The sequence below is a fragment of the Prionailurus viverrinus genome, chromosome C2 (assembly GCF_022837055.1).
Source record: "Prionailurus viverrinus isolate Anna chromosome C2, UM_Priviv_1.0, whole genome shotgun sequence".
NCBI lineage: Eukaryota > Metazoa > Chordata > Mammalia > Carnivora > Felidae > Prionailurus > Prionailurus viverrinus.
Genome location: NC_062569.1, coordinates 88,245,464 through 88,266,098, shown reverse-complemented (window position 1 = coordinate 88,266,098; position 20,635 = coordinate 88,245,464). Strand labels below are relative to the sequence as shown.

The 20,635-nt window shown below is 37.9% G+C and overlaps 1 protein-coding gene across 1 annotated transcript in view; it reads left to right on the top strand.

Moving 5' to 3' along the window:
- Positions 1 to 20,635, top strand: part of IQCG (IQ motif containing G) — a 56,594-nt gene that overhangs the window by 33,377 nt on the left and 2,582 nt on the right. The window contains exons 7-10 of the mRNA XM_047874654.1: positions 4,950 to 5,111; positions 6,357 to 6,431; positions 18,189 to 18,320; positions 19,049 to 19,150. Of these exons, the coding sequence (XP_047730610.1) occupies positions 4,950 to 5,111; positions 6,357 to 6,431; positions 18,189 to 18,320; positions 19,049 to 19,150 (471 nt within the window). The remainder of the gene's footprint in view (positions 1 to 4,949; positions 5,112 to 6,356; positions 6,432 to 18,188; positions 18,321 to 19,048; positions 19,151 to 20,635) is intronic.

Genomic DNA, 20,635 nt, shown 5'->3' with positions numbered 1-20,635 from the left:
GGTTCCCTTTTGGATTTCCATTTTTATCTTTGATTTTCAGCAATTTGATTATACTGTGTTTAGATGTGATTTTCTTCCTATTTATTCTGTTTGGATTTCGCTGTAGATGTGATTTCTTCATATTTATTCTGTTTGGGTTTCGCTGAGATGTCTGAAAATGTAAATTTGTGTCTTTCACAAAATTTATGAGATTTTCAGCCCTTATCTTCCCCCCCAAAGTTCTATACCCATTGAATATATCTTTCAAGAACAAAGACAAAATAGAGCCCTAACAATCATGACCATGCAATATTGTAAAAATCATTTGAAGTGCTTCCTCTTTGTTTTGATTACTGCAATTTGTGGTACCAAAGAGTATTTATAAAACAGGGGAAAAATACTCGCTGTCCTCTGTTGTAGTTATACATTTATAATATCATGTGTAGTTAGGCATTACATTTGAAGGGTTTTACTCAAAAGAGATCTATCAAGACAATGAGGTGTATGGAAACCTCATTACAAAAGGAAAGAAAAGAGGAAATTGATACAATTGAAATGGGAATAGTTCAAATGGAAATGAAAGTAATGGGTGGAATTGGAGCCTGAAACTTTTGAAGTTTGGACCTGATTATATTTCATCTGTATCTTAGAATGGGTGACTCTGTGTAGCTCAGAGCTTAGAGTTATTCAGAGACTGTTACAGAATCAGCCACTGTTCTTGGTCACAGACAGACAAACAAATATATATGTTAACTTAATACAGGATTGTATTTTTTCCAGTGGCTTCTGTCACTTTAATAGACCACATTGCAATTTTCCATCCAACCAAAGCAGCAGCCCAAGGGGTAACACAAGTTCCAACTTCTCTAGACAGTAGCTTCCAAAAATTCCAGGAACCATACTCTCATCTCTGCTTTGTGTTCAATTATGAAAACGGACACTACCATTAAAATTCTTTGGCTTACAATATTGTGGCAGCCATCAGAGCCTTATTAACTATAATTGGTTGACTGCTTCTTTCCATTTCTAAATCATGTTCCTCTGAATTCAGATTAAAAGTACAGATCTGAAGGCAGTTTTGGGATTTCTAACTAAAGTTTGGTCTGCTACAAAAACCCACAAATATGGTGCATCAGTCCACAGACCTTGATCATGGGGAAGGCTGCAGATGCCATGGACAACCAGGGTTATGCTGCTGGGTTGTGGTGAGGGCAGATCTTTTCTTAGTGAGAATCTTAAAAGGCATTCATATAACTCATGACAATTGGCCTGTAACCCACTGCTTCTAGGCCACCTCCTTTTTGCATACCAAGAAGATGCAGAAATGGAATTGTATTTCAGTTCATTTGTTAGTGTGCCTTGATCATGATTTTACCATGACTAGACTGTCAAGATTTTATATCTTCCTCTGTTTCCATACTTTCACCATAGGAGGCCACAAGTTGTACAGAACAGTAATACAGGAGGGAATAATCAGAGGCCCACAGAAACAGCATTAAAACCAGATGCCTTTTACTTGGCACGGTATAATTGTAGACCAATGTTGTATGACCTTATCAAGTTACATAATGTAATACCTTTTGCTTGCCATAGGCAGAAACTCCTAGAATTTTAACTCTGCATTTCTGATCTTCATATTATTACTCTAAAAGACTTAATATTCAATTTGATAAAGAAAACTGACGAGAACATTTTCTTGAGTTTTTGAAAGTATATTTTTGTATGGGTGCTATTTAATGAATACTTAAGTGTTCAACACTGTTAGATTCTGTGAGAAACAAACGCACAATTATTTATGTGGCTGAGATTTTCTGGAAAAGGTTTTATGGATTTAAGTGGTGTATAAGCAGGGTCTCAAAGAAAGTCTAAGTGGTTAAATAGGTATAAAGATAACAGCTGATGAAGAAGTGACACCATCACATTTCACTTTAACTCAAGTCTTCCTAGAAATCCAAACTTTATTGTTGACTTCCATACAGTTTGAACTAGAAGGGAAGAAAAAAGTGAAATGGGAAAGAGGAGAAGGGAGGAGAGTATAGATAGAAGGGAAGGGGAAAAAGTGAGCCAAAAAAGAACTCTCTTAAAATTAATTTAATGAACATTTATTGAGTAGCTAAGTTGCATGAGGCACTGGCAGGGTTTTACAGTTGAGGAAAGTCTTAGGTTAATTGCCCACAACTTTTAAGAGACTAAAAATCACTGAGATGTGTTATCAGCTAGGGCTTGTAGCATATTCTCTGCCAGAGATACTCATCTCTTTGGAGTGGCTTTGATACAGCTGGAATAACTGCTCTATAATTGGAATGATTCCATAGAGTTACACGAAGAAGTCAGACAAAATGACTTGAAGAATTCCTTTCTGACTAATTTTAGGGGCCTATGAGCCTTTATTTTACTTTTAAAAAATGGGTTTTTTTAAATTACAGCTTATTTTCTTTTTTTCTAGTGTTGATTTTTGAGAGAGAGAGAGAGAGAGAGAGAAGTGTGAGCAGGGGAGGGGCAGAGAGAGAGAGACACAGAATCTGAAGCAGACTCCAGGCTCTGAGCTGTCAGCACAGAGCCCGATGTGGGGCTCAACCCCATTAGACCTGCCGAGGCACCCGGAGGGGCCTATGATCCTTTAAACTATATTTGTTTTTTATTGTGGATGATCTTGACCGATTTCTGCTTTGTTTCTTTTAATACTTAGAATTTACTCTGCCCAGCTTACGTGGTAAGACGAAAATTGGTTGGTATTTAGAGAAACCGAGATCTCTGATAAAGCATTGCATTTTGATTACTAGTTGTGTTTGCTTGCTGTGCTGTCAGCTAACTGATCATCTCTCTGTGAAATGACTCATGATGTGTCTGATTCTTTTCAAACAATGAAATGTTACGCCCAGACTAAAACCTTCCCAAAACTTCCCATGGCACTTGGAATACAATTCAAACTTAATAGTGCCTGAGGTCCCGCATGGTTCCTTCTTACCTACCTCTCCAACCTCATCCTGTCCCACTCTCAACTGTTGCTGGGATAGTCTCTAGAGTTTTCTTTCAGTCCCTGGAATGTATCCAGGTTTTTCGTGCCTCAGGACTTGGGCATTTATTCTTCCTTTTTCTGAGAATCTTCCTTGACCCCACTTTTCATGTGACATACATACTTACCCTTCAGGTGTCAGATTTAACATTCTTTTCTCAAAGAATTCTTCTTATTTATTTTTTATATACATGTATTAAAATGTACATATTTTACATTTTAATGTAAATTAAAATGCACATTTTAATGGGGCAGAGAGAGACATGGAGAGAGAGAATACCAAGCAGGCTCCACCCTGTCAGGGCAGAGCCCAGTGTGAGACTAGAACTCATGAACCATGAGATTATGACCTGAGCTGAAATCAAGAGTCAAGTGGTTAACTGACTGAGCCACCCAGGTGCCCCAGAGAATCCTTTTTAGACCATCCAATCTAATGTAGGTCTCCTTTATTATTTTCTCTCATGAGAAAATGTTGCTCTATTCTTTAATAGTGTTTTGCACCTTAAGAAAAGTTTACATACCTTGCACATTTAAAAATGTTTTTGCTTTTGTTTTTAAAATATTTTATCTTTAAGTAATTCTGTACCCAATGTGGGGCTTGAGCTCACAACCCCAAGATCAAGAGTCACATGCTCCACCAACTGAGCCTGCCACACGCCTCAAAAAGTTTTTTAAAAAAATATTTATTTTCGAGAGAGAAAGGGAGAAAACACAAGCTGAGAGGGGCAGAGAGTGAGAGGGACAGAGGATTCAAAGCAGGCTCAGCACTGTCAGTGCAGAGCCTAATGCAGGGCTCAAACTCATGAACCATGATGAGATCATGACCTGAGCCAAAGTCAGATGCTTAACTGACTGAGCCACCCAGGCACACCCAAAAAGTTTGTTTTTAATCACATCTCTGTCACTAGATGGTAAAGTCTATGAGGGCAAGGACCATGTCTATTAGATCTCCACTGTTTAACTTAGTATGATACTGAATGAATTTTTTTAAAAAAATTTATTTTAAAGAGAGAGAGAGCACATGAGTTGGGGAGAGGGGCAGAGGGAGAGAGAATCTTAAGCAGGCTCCATGCTCAGTGCAGAGCCTGACACGGGGCTTGATCCTACAATTCTGAGATCATGATTTGAGCTGTAATCAAGAGTTGGACCCTTGGGGCACCCAGGTGGCTCAGTTGGTTAAGTGTCCAACTTTGGTTCAGATCATGATCTCACGGTTTGTAGGTTTGAGCCCTGTGTTAGGCTCTGTGCTGACAGCTCAGAGCCTGGAGCCTGCTCCAGAATCTGTGTCTCCCTCTTTCTCTGCCCCTCCCCTGCTTGTGTGTGTCACTCGCTCTCTCTCAAAAATAAACACGAAAAGAATTTTAAAAAAGAGTTGGACTCTCAACTGACTGAGCCACCCAGGTGCCCCTGAATATTTTTTTTAATGAATATTGAAACCTTAAAATTGCCAAGCACTTTGTGACCTGCAAAGAATTTTCATATATCCTCCATTCAATTTCTTATAATCACTTGCTAAGATATACCAGGCAAGGCAGATGTTAATGCTTTTATGTTATAGAAGGTAAGACTTAGAGAGTTTAACTGACTTGGCCAGGTTACCATAGCTGTTGAGGGCTTGCATGGGAAGACAGTTCTTTTGATCATTTAGATCAGTGCTCTTTCTCCCACAATGAGATAGTAATGGGAAATCTTTGTAGATACAAAGATATATACCCAAAGATATATACCCAAATAGTGTACTTAGGAAAGAATCTCACAGTCCTGGTGCTAACTTATCTTTCATTTTCATTTATACTATCCCTGATTATTGGCTAACTTTCCTGTAGTGAGATGGCAGAAAAATGGATCCAGTTCCTTATTGATTTATAAATACAGAAGGTAGGCTTTAGCCACTGGCTGAACTGAATGGAAGTAGAATGTATTTTAATTTAGAAGCCTGGTCTTACCTCTACAGAGTCAGAATGAATATATTGCTCACCTCAAGGACCAGTTGCAAGAGATGAAGGCAAAAACCAACCTGGAGAATCGCTATATGAAGAGAAACACTGAGCTGCAGATCTCCCAGACCCAGAAGAAATGTAACAGAACAGAGGAGCTCTTGCTGGAAGAGATAGAGGTAATCACTGCTACATTAAGAATGAACACAGTAGGTGGCATTTGGGCTGTCACTCCTCATACTGCTTCACCTAACAGAGGAGGAAGGGCTCCTCTGTTCATCTTTGCTCTATCTTTCTTGCAGCTCTCACATTTGAGATTAAAAATAAAAACAGAATGAAGCGCCCCAAAACAAGATACTTATTGTGAGTTTTTGCTGCTGCCTTCTTTACCCAACAAGTACCTTTTATCCCCCATTAAGAAATATAAAATTGGGGCTCCTGAATGGCTCAATTGGTTAAGCGTCTGACTTCCTCTCAGGTCACAATCTCAGTTTGTGAGTTCAAGCCCAACATGGGGCTCTCCACTGTCAACTTCAGATCCTCTGTCTCCCTCTCTCTCTCTGACCCTACCCTGCTCCCACACACTCTCTCTCGCTCTCTCTCAAAAATAAATAAACATTAAAACGTATCTATAAAATCAAGGGGTGGCTCAGTTGGTTAAGCTTTCATGACCTTTGATTTTGGCTCTTGTGAGATTAAGCCTGACACAGAGGATGGAGCCTGCTTGGGATTCTCTCTCTGCCCCTCCCCGACTTCTGCACACACACATGCTCTCTCTTTCAAAATAAATAAATAAACTTAAAAAAAAGGAGAAAGAAATATAAAATCAAGCGTGCTGAGATTCATTCAAACCTAAATTTTAGAGATGGGAAATCCCACTGGAAAAATACCAGGAGAAACAAACAAGGGGTAGACCCTCATTAGAAAAGGAAGACTAAATGACTAAAAGAACAATAGGTAGGTAAGAAGGAGCAAACATTAGTAGTGTCATCCATGTTCAGGAGGACTGCTTTCTCTGGTCCCTCACTTATTTGAAAACTTCCTCGATGGGTGTGGTATATGACTCTGACTGCAAACTTCTTGCACTCTGGAATTTCCTTTTTTAGGCCTAAGAACACTGTGCCCTTGAAACATTTTTCTCTCCTTAAATGACATCACTTTCCAGGCAACTGGATTATGGTTCTTATGTCCTGGACACTGGCATGTGTTCAGCATAATGCCCAACACATGGCTCAGCACCATCCATGAACACAAATTGGGTTAAAGGGAACTGATTTGCTGCCCCAGAGTGATGTGGTAGGATTCTTGGGACTCCAGTTGGTAAAGAAAACCTGAAATACTGTCACAGCTACAACTCTAATCTTGAGAACTTCTCATTCCAAACCCTACTGGCAAGAATTCCTGATATTGGTTTATTTTCACAGAAACTAAGGTTGAAAACCGAAGAAGAGAATCGGATTCATATGGAAATTGAAACGTTCCTTAGAAAGGAGCAGCAGGTAGGTCACCAAAAGTTTTCTGTTCTCTCATTTATTTGTGTTCCACTTACAAAAAAATCAAGGGTGGCAAAAAAAAAATCTTTTTAAGGAAAGAAAAAAATTTTAAACGTTTATTTATTTTTGAGAAAGAGAGAGAGACAGAGAGAGACAGAATGTGAGAAGGGGAGGGGCAGAGAGACAGGGAGACACAGAATCCGAAGCAGGCTCCAGGCTCTGAACTGTCAGCACAGAGCCTGATGTGGGGCTCGAACTCATGAACCGCGAGACCATGACCTGAGCCTGAGGCTTACTTAACCGACTGAGCTACCCAGGCACCCCAGAAAGAAATTTTTTAAGGAGTAAAAAATCAACCATAATTCTACCAGCCTAGTGAATGAATTGTAGCCCATGTCTTGTCTCACAGTTATCCATATGAATGAATATTTTATAAAGCGTAATTTGAGTACAGGTTAAATATTTTATCTTCTGCCTTTATCATTTAGCATTATAAAATTTGCTCCTAGATTCCTCATAGTCATAATTTTAAAATAAAATTTACTGATTTTTAAAATTATAAAAATAACATACTCTTAGTTGAGGGAAGATTTTTTCTTTAATATGAAATTTATTGTCAAATTGGTTTCCATACAACACCCAGTGCTCATCCCAGCACTTTCAACAATTGCCAAATCATGGAAAGAGCCTAAATGTCCATCAACTGATGAATGGATAAAGAAACTGTGGTTTATATACACAATGGAATACTACGTGGCAATGGGAAGATTTTTTTTTTTAATCGTCAATCGCTTTTTCACTCATTTTTTCATGTTATTACATTATCTTCATAAAATCATTTAAAATAGTGTTATAACGTTCTACTGAATGGTCATGCCATAGTTTACTTATTACCCTTTATTTGGGATATTTATATTATTTCCAAGGTTTCATTATTATATATAATGCAGTAATGAAAGCTTTGCCCAAATAACTGTTTTCTTTCATTGCAATTATTTACTAAAGGTGAATCTCAAGTATGAGAGTATTATGTCAGAGAGACTAGTATTTTGTTTTGTTTTTTTGTTTTTTGCCTCTTGTTTTATTTTATTCTTTTAAAGTTTTTATTTAAATTCTAGTTAGTTAACATGTGGTGTAATATTGGTTTCAGGAATAGAATTTAGTAATTCTTCACTTGTATACAACACCTAGTGCTCACCACAACAAGTGCCCTCCTTAATGCCCATCACCCATGTAGCCTATCCCCTGCCCACCTCTCCTCCAGCAACCCTAAGTCTGGGTCTCTTATGTTTTCTTCCCTCTCTCTTTTTTCCCCTTCCCCTATGTTCATATGTTTTGTTTCTTAAATTCCATAGAAGTGAAATCATATGGTATTTGCCTTTCTCTGAATGACTTATTTCACTTAGCATAACACACTTTAGCTCCATCCACATTATTCCAAATGGCAAGATTTCATTCTTTTTGATATCTGAATATTATTCCAATGTATACATACCACATCTTCTTTATCCATTCATCACTTTCCGTAATTTGGCTGTTGTTGATAATGCTACTGAAAACATTGGGGGTGCATGTGCCCCTTCAAATAAGTATTTTTGTATCCTTTGGGTAAATACCTAGTAGTGCAATTGCTGGGTCATAGGGTAGTTCTATTTTTAACATTTTGAGAAACATCCATACTGTTTTCCAGAGTAGAAAACACCAGTTTGCCTTTCCACCAATTGTATAAGAGGGTTCCCCTTTCTCCACATCCTCGCCAACAAATGTTGTTTCCTGTGTTGTTAATTTTAACCATTCTGACAGGTTTTGATTTGTATTTCCCTGATGTTGAGTGATATGGAGCATCTTTTAATGTGTTAGCCATCTGGATATCTTCTTTGGGAAAATGTCTATTCATATCTTCTGCCCATTTCTTAACTAGATTATTTGTTCTTTGGGTGTTAAGTTTGATAAGTTCTTTATAGATTTTGGATAGTACTCCTTTATCAGATATGTCATTTGCAAGTATCTTCTCCCATTGTTGCCTTTTAGTTTTGCTGATTGTTTCCTTCTCTGTGCAGAACCTTTTTATCTTGATGAGGTCCCAGTAGTTCATTTTTGCTTTCGTGCTTTTGTTTCCCTAGCTTCCAGAGATGTGTCTAGTAAGAATATGCTACAGGTGAGGTCAAAGAGATTGCTGCCTGTGTTCTCCTCTAGGATTTTTATGGCTTCCTGTCTCACATTTAGGTCTTTCATCCATTTTGAACTTATTTTTGTATATGGTGTTAAGAAAAGTCCAGTTTTCCCAACACCAATTGTTGAAGAGACTTTTTGCCATTTGGTATTCTTTCCTGCTTTGTTGGAGATTAGTTGACCATATAGCTATGGGACCAATTCTGGGTTTTCTCTTATGTTCCACTGATCTATGTGCAGAGACTGGTATTTTGTGACTCTTGATAAATATTGCTAATACGTTCTAATCTACACTACCATCACTAATGTGAATTGCTGACACTAATTTCAAGGTATCCTCAACCACACTAGACATTTTACATATTTTTAAAGTGCTAATTTAATGAGTTGTCTTATTTTGCTTCCTTTTGCTAATAGAATTGACCATTTTTTCATATATTTACTTATTCATCTTATTTCTTCTTGTGTGAATTATATGTGACTGAAATGGTTTTAATTAATAATTATAATACTAATAATCAACTAAGATGAGTGGAGTTTTTCAAAATATCTCTGTTGGATGAATAAGGAAAAAAGATTCAGTCTGCCTTTGAGAAAGCTAATGGATTTTCAGTAAACAGTTCCAAATTTGTGGTGAAAGAATAGAATTTATAGATTCTATCTCACAGGACTTTACTGAAAAAAAAATTGGTAGGCTCTTAGGAACAGGGTTTTATACCCCAGCAATTTAAGATTATGTACCATGGTGGCACTTGGGTGGCTCAGTCAGTTGAGTGTCTGATTCTTGATTTCAGCTCAGGTCATGGTCTCCCAGTTTGTGGGTTCGAGCCCCACTTTGGGCTATGTGCTGACAGTGTGGAGCCTGCTTTGGATCTTCTCTCTTTTCCCCTTTCTCTGTCTCTCTCTCTCAAAAAAAAAAAAAAAAAAGAATATGGATCTCTCTCTCTCCCCCCTCTTTCTCTTTCTCTCTCAAAAAACAAAACAAAAAAGATTATGTGTCATGTTACCTGTTCAACTCTTAGATGCATAGCTAGCACGTGTTTAATAATCAGATGAGTTGGTGGATAGATGGATAATGGATGGATGAAGTCAGTGTTTCCTAGATATTCAGCCCAATAACACAAGTAATATATAAATACTTTTCAATTAAAATTTGAAACAGCACAGGGTCACCTGGGTGGCTCAGTTGGTTGTGTCCAACTCTTGATTTCGGTTCAGGTCATGATGCTACAGGTCGTGGGTTCAAGCCCTGTGTCAGGCTCTGAGCTGATAGCACAGAGACTGCTTGGGATCCTCACTGCCCCTCCCCTGCTCACGCTCTCTAAATAAATAAATATTTAAAAAAGTAAATAAAATTTGAAACATAGATTTTAAAAAGTGAAAGCTCTCTTAATCACTCCTCATTCCAAGATTTCTTCCACATCTTTTTCTTTCATATACATACTTGTGTATGTACCTAAATACTTACATGTTTTTAGTATTTATCCTTCTATTTATTTATATTTGTGACATAAATGATATCATAGTATATATATTATTCCAGATTCTGGTGTTTTTTTTTTTTAATTTACTTTGTCTTAATGTTTCTTATAGAAGTACAACTGTTATATAATATCCCACAGAGGGGACATATCAAAATTTAGTTAACCATTCTTCTGACCGCGGACATCCAGGTTGTTTCCAATTTTTGCTATTATAACAATGGTAAACATTCTTATATGTCTCTAAATGCATGGTGTATGGAAGGGCTATTCATTTTTGCATATTGCTGTAGATTCGTTATGTCCTCTCATATTAGTTTTAATGGTTTTTCAGTTGATTTGTTTAGATTTTCTAGATAGAAATCTTTTTGACTGCAGTCAAATATATGTCTGTTTCCATTTTGTGGCTTATTGTATAGCTAGAGTGTCAAGTGTAATGTTGATTAGTAGTAATGATAATGGGCACTGTTTTTCTATTCTTGGTTTTAATGGTATTTCAGTCAGTATTGCACATGAGTTCATGGGCATGCCACATTTCTCATGTGCAAGTTAGGGCATTCGTTGGGAAATAATGGGGCCCCAAAACTTGGAATGGGAATATCTGGATGAATTCAGATGTAATTGATAATCTTGAACCCCCAAGTAACTCAGCCTGCCTTACCAGTGGAAGTAGTCTGCCCTCCAGGGTCTGAGGAGATTAGTTTTACTTTCCCTGAAAATGCTGTGGTAATAACTTCATCTGAGGCAGATGCTCACTCTCAAGACCCAGCACAAATCACTCCTATTGTCCCGTGATCCATAACTAGAGTCAAATCTCAGCAAGTTCCAGGGATACAGGTAACTCGGATAACTATAATTCAGAAGGAAATGGCTTATACACCTAACAAATTACGAGACTTTGCTAATATATATTGGAAGAAACCTGGGAGACATGTTTGGGAATGGATTCTAAGGGTGTTAGACCAAGGAGGGTAGAATATAATGTTAGATTGAGTCATATTCCTTGATATGGATATACTTACTAGAGATTGTGGATTCAGTGTGATAGCTTGTGAAGCTGGAGGTGACTTTTAACAGTTGCTTTAAACTTGGATTCAACAATGGCCCACATTTAATGAGGTGGAGATGCCGGAGCTTCCCTGCTATGATTTGGAGGAGAAATAGGAATATCAGAGTGAATTTGTGTGATCTACAAATCTGTCGCTGAACACCTATCTATACCTGTAACGAGTTTCTGTGAGACATTTCTTCCTAGAAGACACTCCTATACGAAGGCATTGAGAAATACATTAGTGAGGGGAGCACCTATGTCCTCAGAAAGGTCTTTGGTTGCTTTCCTGTGTAGGCCAGGTAAGATCACGGGTGATGTCATCATTGAAATGGCTTCTCTGGTTTCAGTGGGGATGATGGGGCCCTGGAGTGCCACAGGACATGTGACAGCACTTCTCTGCTAAAGACATGTGAACACATTTACCATGAAGGGTAGCAAGGATATACTGGAAATCAGAATGCTTTTGCCCATAGGGATATTTAGCAATGGCTAATTAATCGTGGTATCCCTAAGAGCAAAATTGGTGAGTAGCCTGATAAAGAATTACTTGATGTATATAACAGAAGAAAGTCCAAGTCTAGTACCCAAAACCCTGATTTGAACCACCACAATGAAGAGTCATGGTTTTTCCTCTGATTTCCAGATATAAGTCAATTCAAAGACCAAAGCCCCTTAATTGAAGGGGACAGGTCCCCCTGAGGATGAACTTTGCAGCATTACTGCAGGCATAGACTGCGAATCTTCCTCTAAGCCTACTTACTCAAAGGGAACTGTGGCTATTTGTTAGAGTTACTATGCACTGGAAAAAAGAAAATATCCAGATTTTTTCAGATTACTGAGCATTGGCTTTGAACTGATATTAACTCCTGGGAACCCAAAACAGCACTCAAATGGTCCCTACTCAAAATGAGGGATTATAGTGCTCAGGTGATAGATGGAGTCTTAAGTCTGATGGACTCTGGGCCCACTTGTTCTGTGGATCCACCCTGTGGTTATTTCCCCAGTTACTGAACGTATAATTGGTGTAGACATACTTGGCAACAGACAGAATTTCCACATTGGCTCTCTGACCTATGGAGTAAGGGCCATTATGGTAGTAAGGGCCAAGTAGAAGTCTCTGGAACTTCCCCTCTCTGGCAACACAGTAAATCATAAGCAAATGCTGTGCCCCTGCCGCAACTGCAGAAATTAGTGCCAACAAAAAAAGACTTGAAAGAAGCAGAGGTAGTGATGCTTATCACATTCCTATTTAACTCAGCTGTGTAGCCTGTAAGAGCTGCATGATCTTGGATAATGACTGTGAACTGCTTTAAGTGTAATCAGGTGATGACTCCAATTGCAGCTACACTTGCAGATGTAGTATCTTAACTGAAGAACTTCTTCGAAGGCCACTGGCATTTGGTAGGCACCTATTAACCTTAACTTGAACAAAGCCTTTGCCTCTAAACCAGTGTGAAAAAACCTCCGGAAGTAATTTGCTTTTACCTGGCAGGGCCAACAGTACACCCTCACAGGCTCACATCAGGGCCATGTCAGTTCTCCTGTTCTCTGCTATAATGTGGTCTGCAGAGATACTGCTTGCTTTGACTTTCTATAAAGCACTGTAGTTGTCCACTGTGTTATGTTGATTGTATCTGATGAACAGGAATTGGCAAGGACTTTGTATGCCTTAGTAAGACATATGAATGAGAAGGTGGGAGAGAAACTATTTTTGGTACCAATTTTGTAACATGGTTCAGTTAGGTGACAGAAACCACAGCAGTAATTTCAGCAGGGAACACTTAACAAAAGAATCATTAACTGATAATAAGGGACTGGCTACAAAGAAAGGATAAAAGAGAACTCTAAAGAACATCTTAGGGCTGAAGGACAGTATCCAAGGAAGAAATGAACAGAGATGTTTGCTTTATTGCCTGGGGTCAGAGCAGGATCATAGCTAGTGGGATAAACCTGGCAAGCAGGAACTGTGGACTGATTGGTAAGCAAGAATCCTCCTGTTGTACCAACAAAACTTGTTGGTGAACAAGTGGCATAAATGTCCCACACACATGCTACTGCCAGCCCTGCCCCAGGAACAAACGATGAAGCACAGTGGAATCAAGGAGCAGCTCCCTCCCTCATGTCCCTCCAGCGACCTCTACTGACAAAATTTAGCATTATGCCAGCTGGCAAAAGAGAACTGTTTACAGCAAGCATCCAGGTTGACAAAACTGGCTGGTGAAGGATGCATTTTAGAGTTGAGAGGCAATAAATTGATAACTGGCATGAATGGGGATTGTATGAAGTGTACCCTGTAGGCTTATGGTAGATAAACGTTTATCAAGTTAAGGAAGTTTCCTTTTGGTCTTGCTGAGTTTGTTTTTTTTTTAATCTAGAATGAGTATTCAAGTTTTATGAGATGGATTTTTTTCATCCATTGAGATGATACGGGCTTTTAATTTTTTAATAAAGTAAAATATATTAATAGATTTATTGATGTTGAGTCATTTTTAAATTCTTGGGATAGGGGCACCTGGGTGGCTCAGTCAGTTAAACATCCAACTTTTGCTCAGGTCATGATCTTGCAATTCATGAGTTTGAGCCCCGTTGGGCTCTGTGCTGACAGCTTGGAGCCTGGAGCCTGCTTCAGATTGTGTCTCCCTCTCTCTCTGCCTCTTCCTCTGTTCACACACAGACACACACACACACACACTCTCTCTCTCTCTGTCTCTCTCTCTCTCTCAAAAATAACATAAAAAATTTCTTTTAAAAAATAAATAAGTTCTTGAGTTAAACCCTACTTGTTCTTAATATATTATTCTTTTACCAGACTGCTAGATTGATTTGTAGATTTTTATTTTGTATTTATATATTCCATAAACAAGGTTGACCTTTGGATTTATTTTTTGGTGTTCTTTATGTTGCTATCAGTTATGCTAGTTTAGCAGCTTGAGTTGGGAAGCTTTCTATCTTTTTATGCTCTGAAACCTAAAAATATAAATAAAGCAAATAGATTATTATCTGTTCCTTCAAATTTTGGTAAACTTTAGTCGTAGACAGTCTTGTCTGGGTATCATCTTCAAGGGGAGAAGTTTGGCTACTTTTTAAATTTTTTAAATGATTATTGATGTTTTCACATAAAGAGTCTCTTTTTGAGTCATTTTTGGTAACTTATGCCTTCCTAGAAATGATTTGTTTTATCTAAACATTCATTTCAAATTTATTAGTATAAAAATATGCTCCAAAGTCTCTTACAATTTAAAATTTTCCTTTATTTCTATAGTTATCATTTTCATCTTTATTTTTTAAAAATTGTATCTTTTCTCCCTTTTTCTTGCTGAGATTTGTCAAACTTTTGACCATTTTATTGGTCTTCACAAAAACTATCTTTTGGCTTTATCGAGCAAATCTTTTCCCTTTCACATTGGTTTTTGCTTTAATTTTCAGTAATTATTTTCTTATACTTCTTTTGAGCTTATGTTGCTAATCTTTGTCTAGTTTCTTAAAAGCTCAATTCACCTATTTTCAAATTTTATTATTTTCTACTATACGCATGTAACCCAACATATTTTCTGACTACTGTTTGGCTGCAGTATACAGGTTTTGATACATAATGCTTACGTTGTCATTTTTTTCCAAATAATTTTTTTAAGTGTTTATTTATTTTGAGAGAGAGAGAAATAGAACGTGCATGAGCACGAGTGGGGCAGGAGCAGGGATAAAGGTATAGAGAGAGTCCCAAGTAGGCTCCATGCTGTCAGCACAAAGGCCGATGCAGGACTCGATCTCACAGACCCCAAGAGATCATGACCTGAGCCGAAATCAAGAGTTGGATACTCACCTAGTTGAGCCACCCAGGTGCCCCTTCCCTTCTAAATAATTTCTAATTTATTTATTTCTCCCCAACATTTTATTATTAGTATTTCCAAACATACACAGAGTTAAAACAATTCTACAGTGACCACCCAGTAGTGGTAGATTCTACCATTAACATTTTTTTCTTGCTTCATCACAGATCTATACATCCTTCCTCCATTAATCCACCTTACCTTTTTCACGCCTTTAAATAAATTATAGGCATTATAATTTGTTATCTCCTTAACCCATGAGTTATTTAAAAGTGTATTTCTTTTTTTTTTTTTAAAGTTCACTTTGAGAGAGAGCATGCATGAGTGGCAGAGGGGCTGGGCAAGGGGAGAATCCCAAGCAGGCAGAACATAGCAGTTTGATGCAGTCATGTCTTTAACATCTTTCTAACCCTTGTTAACACATTTTTTAAAGTTTATTTTGAGAGAGAGAGCGTGGGGGAGGGGCAGAGAAAGGGCGTGTGAGAGAATCCTAAGCAGGCTCTGCACTGTCAGCGCAGAGCCCTATGGGGGGCTTGATCTCATGACCCTGAGATCATGACCTGAGCCAAAAGCAAGAGTAGAAATCAAGTTGGTTGCTTAACTGACTAAGCCACCCAGGTGCCCCTAGGCTGTCTTCCTATTGCTTACGGCAACACTTTGAGGTCTACACTCCTACTGTCTTCCGTTGTGGTCTCAGAATGTAAAACGTAAGATTCGTGCCTGCTGGAATCTGTTGAGCCCTTATTTAGGCTTAATATATGCTCAAGTTACATGAATATTCCATGGGTATTTGAAAAGAATGTGTATTCTCTGTTAGGTACAAGTTTTGTATAAATGTCTAACAGTCTGTCAAATTCTTCATATTATTACTTATTTTGATTTACTTGGGCTATTAATTTCAGAGAAGTGTGACAGTCTCCCAAGATCATTGTGGACCTGTCAATTTCTTATATTTCTAATAATGTTTGCTTTATATATTCCAAAATGGCATGAGTATAAAACTTCATAACAGTAATATAATAATAGAGCATGTTTTTCTCAGTATAAAATGTTTTTCTCTTATTTAATATTTTTGGCTTGAGTTCTGTTTTGCCAGATATTAACTGCCAAACCTGCATTCTTTTTGCTTTGATTATATAGTTTTAGCTGTGGTTTTTATAAATACTTCATAGATTGATTTTTAAAAATCTCCTATTTTGATAGGGAAATTTACCTCAATTTGTTTTTATTGTAATTTTTCATTTGTTTCTACTTACTGTTTCCATCCTCTGTTCCCTGCTTTTCAAGCTTTGTTGTTTCTTTCCTTTTGTTGGAATCATGGCATTTTTATTGTTCAATTTCTTGCTCTCTAGTGCAAACTTGTTATTTGCACACCATTTTCACAGTTTTATAATATCTGCATACCACCTGCGTTGTACTGTTTTGTACATAATTACTCACCTAAACAACTATATCAATTTATTTTCAATTAAGATTTTTGTATTATTACTATGAAAGAAAAACCAGTACCATTTGTCGCAAGTAGAAATCAAAATAAATAGAAGTACAATAAATACCAAATGATGTGATTACATTTTAACCAGTTTTTCTTGCCTGCCTGGAGACTCTTTTCTTTTTGTTAAAAAAAGAAAAAGGGGCACCTGAGCAGCTCAGTCAGTTAAGCGTCAAACTCTTGGTATCAGCACAGGTCATGATCTCACGGTTCATAAGATCAAGCCCTGGGTCAGGCTCTGGCTGGCAGCGTTGAGCCTGCTTGGGATTTCCTTTCTGCCCTCCACGCTCACTCTCTCTCAAAAAACAAAACAAAACAAAACAAAACAAAACAAAACAAAACAAAACACTTAGAAAAAAACTGGGGCACCTGGGTGGCTCAGTCAGTTAGGCTCCAACTCTTAATTTTGGCTCAGGTCACAATCTCATGGTTCGAGTTAGAGCCCCAGTCAGGCTCTGTGCTGACAGTGTGGAGCCTGCTTGGGATTCTCTCTCTCCCTCTCTCTGCCCCTCCCTGTCTCTCTCCCTCTCTCTCTCTCTCTCTCTCTCTCTCTCAAAATAAACTTTAAAAAATGTGTGAACAAGAGTTTGAAAGATGTTAAAGACATGACTGCATCAAACTGGTATGTTCTCTTTAACTTAATCAGAATGATTAGTTGAATCATATTTTTTAAAAATCCCAATGAAGTGTACCACCTAAAGTCTCCTTCTTGAGGTACTTCAAGTATGTGACCTAGGGGTTTGGAAGTTATACATTCTGTGCTTGGAGTGGTAACCCTTAGCATTTGAACATACATATTTATACTTTACTCTTCTTCTTAAGTCTAGTTAATATCTGTATCTTCTTGTCTTTATTAAAGCAAAGCTTTCACTTACCTCTTCTTTTCCTCTTCTATGTCCCATGGTGAAATCATTCCTTATATGTTTCCTTTCTACAAATGAGAGAAGTGAAGCTTTAGAGAATTTAACTTATTTGAGTGCCAGAGTTGGGAGCTGAACCTAGGCAGTCTGCCTTCAGAACCTGTCTGTGCTCCTTCCATGAGACTACACTGCCTAATTTGGGATTTTAGTTACAGATTATGATTTAATTTTAAAAAGTATATTATGTAGCTTAAATATACATTTTATTGTTTCTCCCACATACTATCTCTTTCATTTTACTTGGCTAAAATATACTCTTGAGCAACTCTTTTAGAAAGACCAGTTATGTTCTTTATTTCTGTCACATTTGAATGCAAGGTTGGCTAGGTTATAGAATCTTGGATTCACATTGATTAGTTTTTAGGAATCTGAAGACATTGTACCCTTCCCAACTGGTATTTACTGTTATTAATCAAAGAGATATCTGATGCCATCCCTTATCCTTCAGAATTTTCTACCTATCTTTTATTCCTTTCCAATTTCCCTCATCCAGACACCTGGAAGGGCCTCTTCCCCCTGTTTTTAAATTGAGTAATCATATTAAATATACAAATATTAAGCATATAGTTTGATGAACATTTACATATATAAACTCCTGGAACCACCACCACCCAGATAGCACATTTACAACATTCCAGAAATTTCCCTCGTACCCCTTCCCAATCAAATAAAGCAAGCCACCCCTAGAAGGAGCCACGATTCTGACTTTTATCACGAGAGAAAAGTTTTGCCTGTTCTTGAACCTTATATAAATGATTTCATACAGTATATAAGGTTTTGTGCCTGGTGGGAGCCATGTTTTAATGTTCTTTCCAAACAGAAACTTGAGGAGAAGCTAGAGTTCTGGATGGAGAAATTTGATAAGGACACAGAAATGAAACAGAATGAACTAAATGCTCTCAAATCTGCTAAGGCCAGTGACTTAGCACACCTTCAAGACCTTGCAAAAATGGTAAGGAAACAGTCTCGATAGTGTAAGACTGAGCACCAAGGAGTGGGTGGTAGCCGAGCTATAGTAGGTGGGTACTGCTGTTTCTGGTGACAAAGTGGAGGTGTGCCTGTAAATCACCGAGAGGCTATCCTGTGATGATGATGGTAACAACATCGATGATGGGGACAGTGATGGCAGCAGCTAACACTTACATGGTGCTTGCTCTGTCCCAGGCACTTTACTAGTATTTCACATTTATAAACTATTTAATGCTCACAACAACCTCTTGAGATAGATACTAATTTATCATTTCTATTTTATGGTCTCTGAAGATAATCTGTAAATTATGATTTTTAAAAAGCTCTGATTATGGTTTCATCATTGAATAAATGTAAAATTTCCCAAATTTCTCTTTTAAAAGGTGGCTGCTGCTATTTGTATGCGTACATTCTAGGAGCTAAAAAAATTACATTATTTTGAGGTCACTAATCACACATCAAGTTAGTATTTCATTTTTATGCAAGACTATGCAAATTTCAATTATTCAAACTGAAAAAACGGGGGGGTACAATTATAAAGTTAATATATGAGTATTTACCATTTAGGAATCCAGTAAACCTTTTTTTCTTTGGTTTATCTTTAGATTTGGCAAGCTTTATGTTCAAATTTTATATTAAAAGTGCAGGGCTGGCTGGGCCACACCTTGCCAAGACAGTCTTATAACCTATGATTAATGACTACTTTTATAGATAAGGGAGTTTGAACAGGTCATCATTGAAGATCGGATAGAAAAGGAGAAGACCAGGAAGAAGATAGAACAGGATCACTTGGAACTCAAGAGCGTCTTACAGGTAGAAAGCCGGAACTGACATCTTAGGGCACCTTCAATCCCATAGCTGGCCTAACACTGAGGAACACAAAGTATCTCTCCTTTGTTATGAAGCATGGATGGGAGATCTGTAAGGAAGCATGGCTTTTTGTTATTTTTGGAATTTGACTATAGTCCTCGGTGCAGGGAGAGAGCTAGCATAGCAAAGGACACATCCCCACCTCTTAATCAGGGAGGAAATTGGTGGTTAGCAGGGGAAGCTGGAGCTAGAACTTGTGCCCAGAGGTCAAATTTAAGAATACTATTAATAATCGAAACAGCTCTTGGAGGAGCCTCTTGTTCTTCTTCTTCTTTTTTAAATTTATTTTTTCAGGTAAACTCTGCCCGCAGTGTGGGGCTTGAACTCAAGACCTGAAGATCAAGAGTCACATGCTCTACTGATTGAGCCAGCCAGGTGCCCCTAGAGGAGCTTCTTAAAATTCTATTTATAGAAGTTAGCCCAGCCTATCTTCTAGGTTCTGATGAGCTATTTTCAAAAAAGGTATAGGGAATAAAGAGCAGTTTAGAAAAAAAAGACTAACATTAGTTTTATATGGACTTGTGAATATTAGTGATGTTGAAACGGGTAGGTCAGATTCTGGGGAATATTTTCAAGCAAAAATAACATCAGCTGGATCCAAACTGTTGTTGAGAGGATTGCCCTGCTCTCTGAAAGAAGTGTGTCTGCTGAGAGAGATCCTACAGTGTGTAAACAGTAGTTTGTGATGTATATTATGGGGTAGATTAAGAAAGTAAGCTTTAAAGTACATTCAGAACCAGGCATCCAAACCCAAATATGAGCTTTCCATTAGGAGAGTGTCAGATGTACAGTTAGCAAGGATTTATTGAGCTTCTATGGTGTTTCCTATTTGGCAGGATTCCTTGATTTACAGCAAAAATGTAAAGACTAGCTGAAGACCACCTTTGTTTTCACTAATGGATTTGCTTCCAGTTTTTAGGGCTTAGTCTGATTTTGAAGTAGCGCAGACTGTATTCAGAACAGTTGTGTCTATGACTAAAATATTCAAGAGAGCTATCGAGATCCTTTTTGGAAGAGGATCCCTTAATCAATCCTTTAATCAATCACTGAAGCCAAGAAATGCACCAGGGAGCCTATTGAAGCCATCTAAATTATCTGTACGTTTTTGACTGAATGCTTACTTTTGCCTGTGTCCCAGCTAACATCCCTGTTGGATCAAATGGTTTAGATGTGGGGAACTTGGCCATTCATAAAGAGAAACAGTACAAAGAGTCAGGTTTTTAAGTGTAAAGGAAAAGACTGGCCTTATCAGATTCCTTTTCTTTATTTTCAGTCCTTGAGAACTTTAGATTCTGTGGCTTAAGCTCTGGGTCCTGCACCGCAGGGCAGCATTGCTGTAGGTACAGCAGGCATGGCCGCTTCCATGTTTCAGATAGACACCGTTCTTCAGACAGAAGTAACTTTAGGAAAAAACAACTCCCTTCTGCA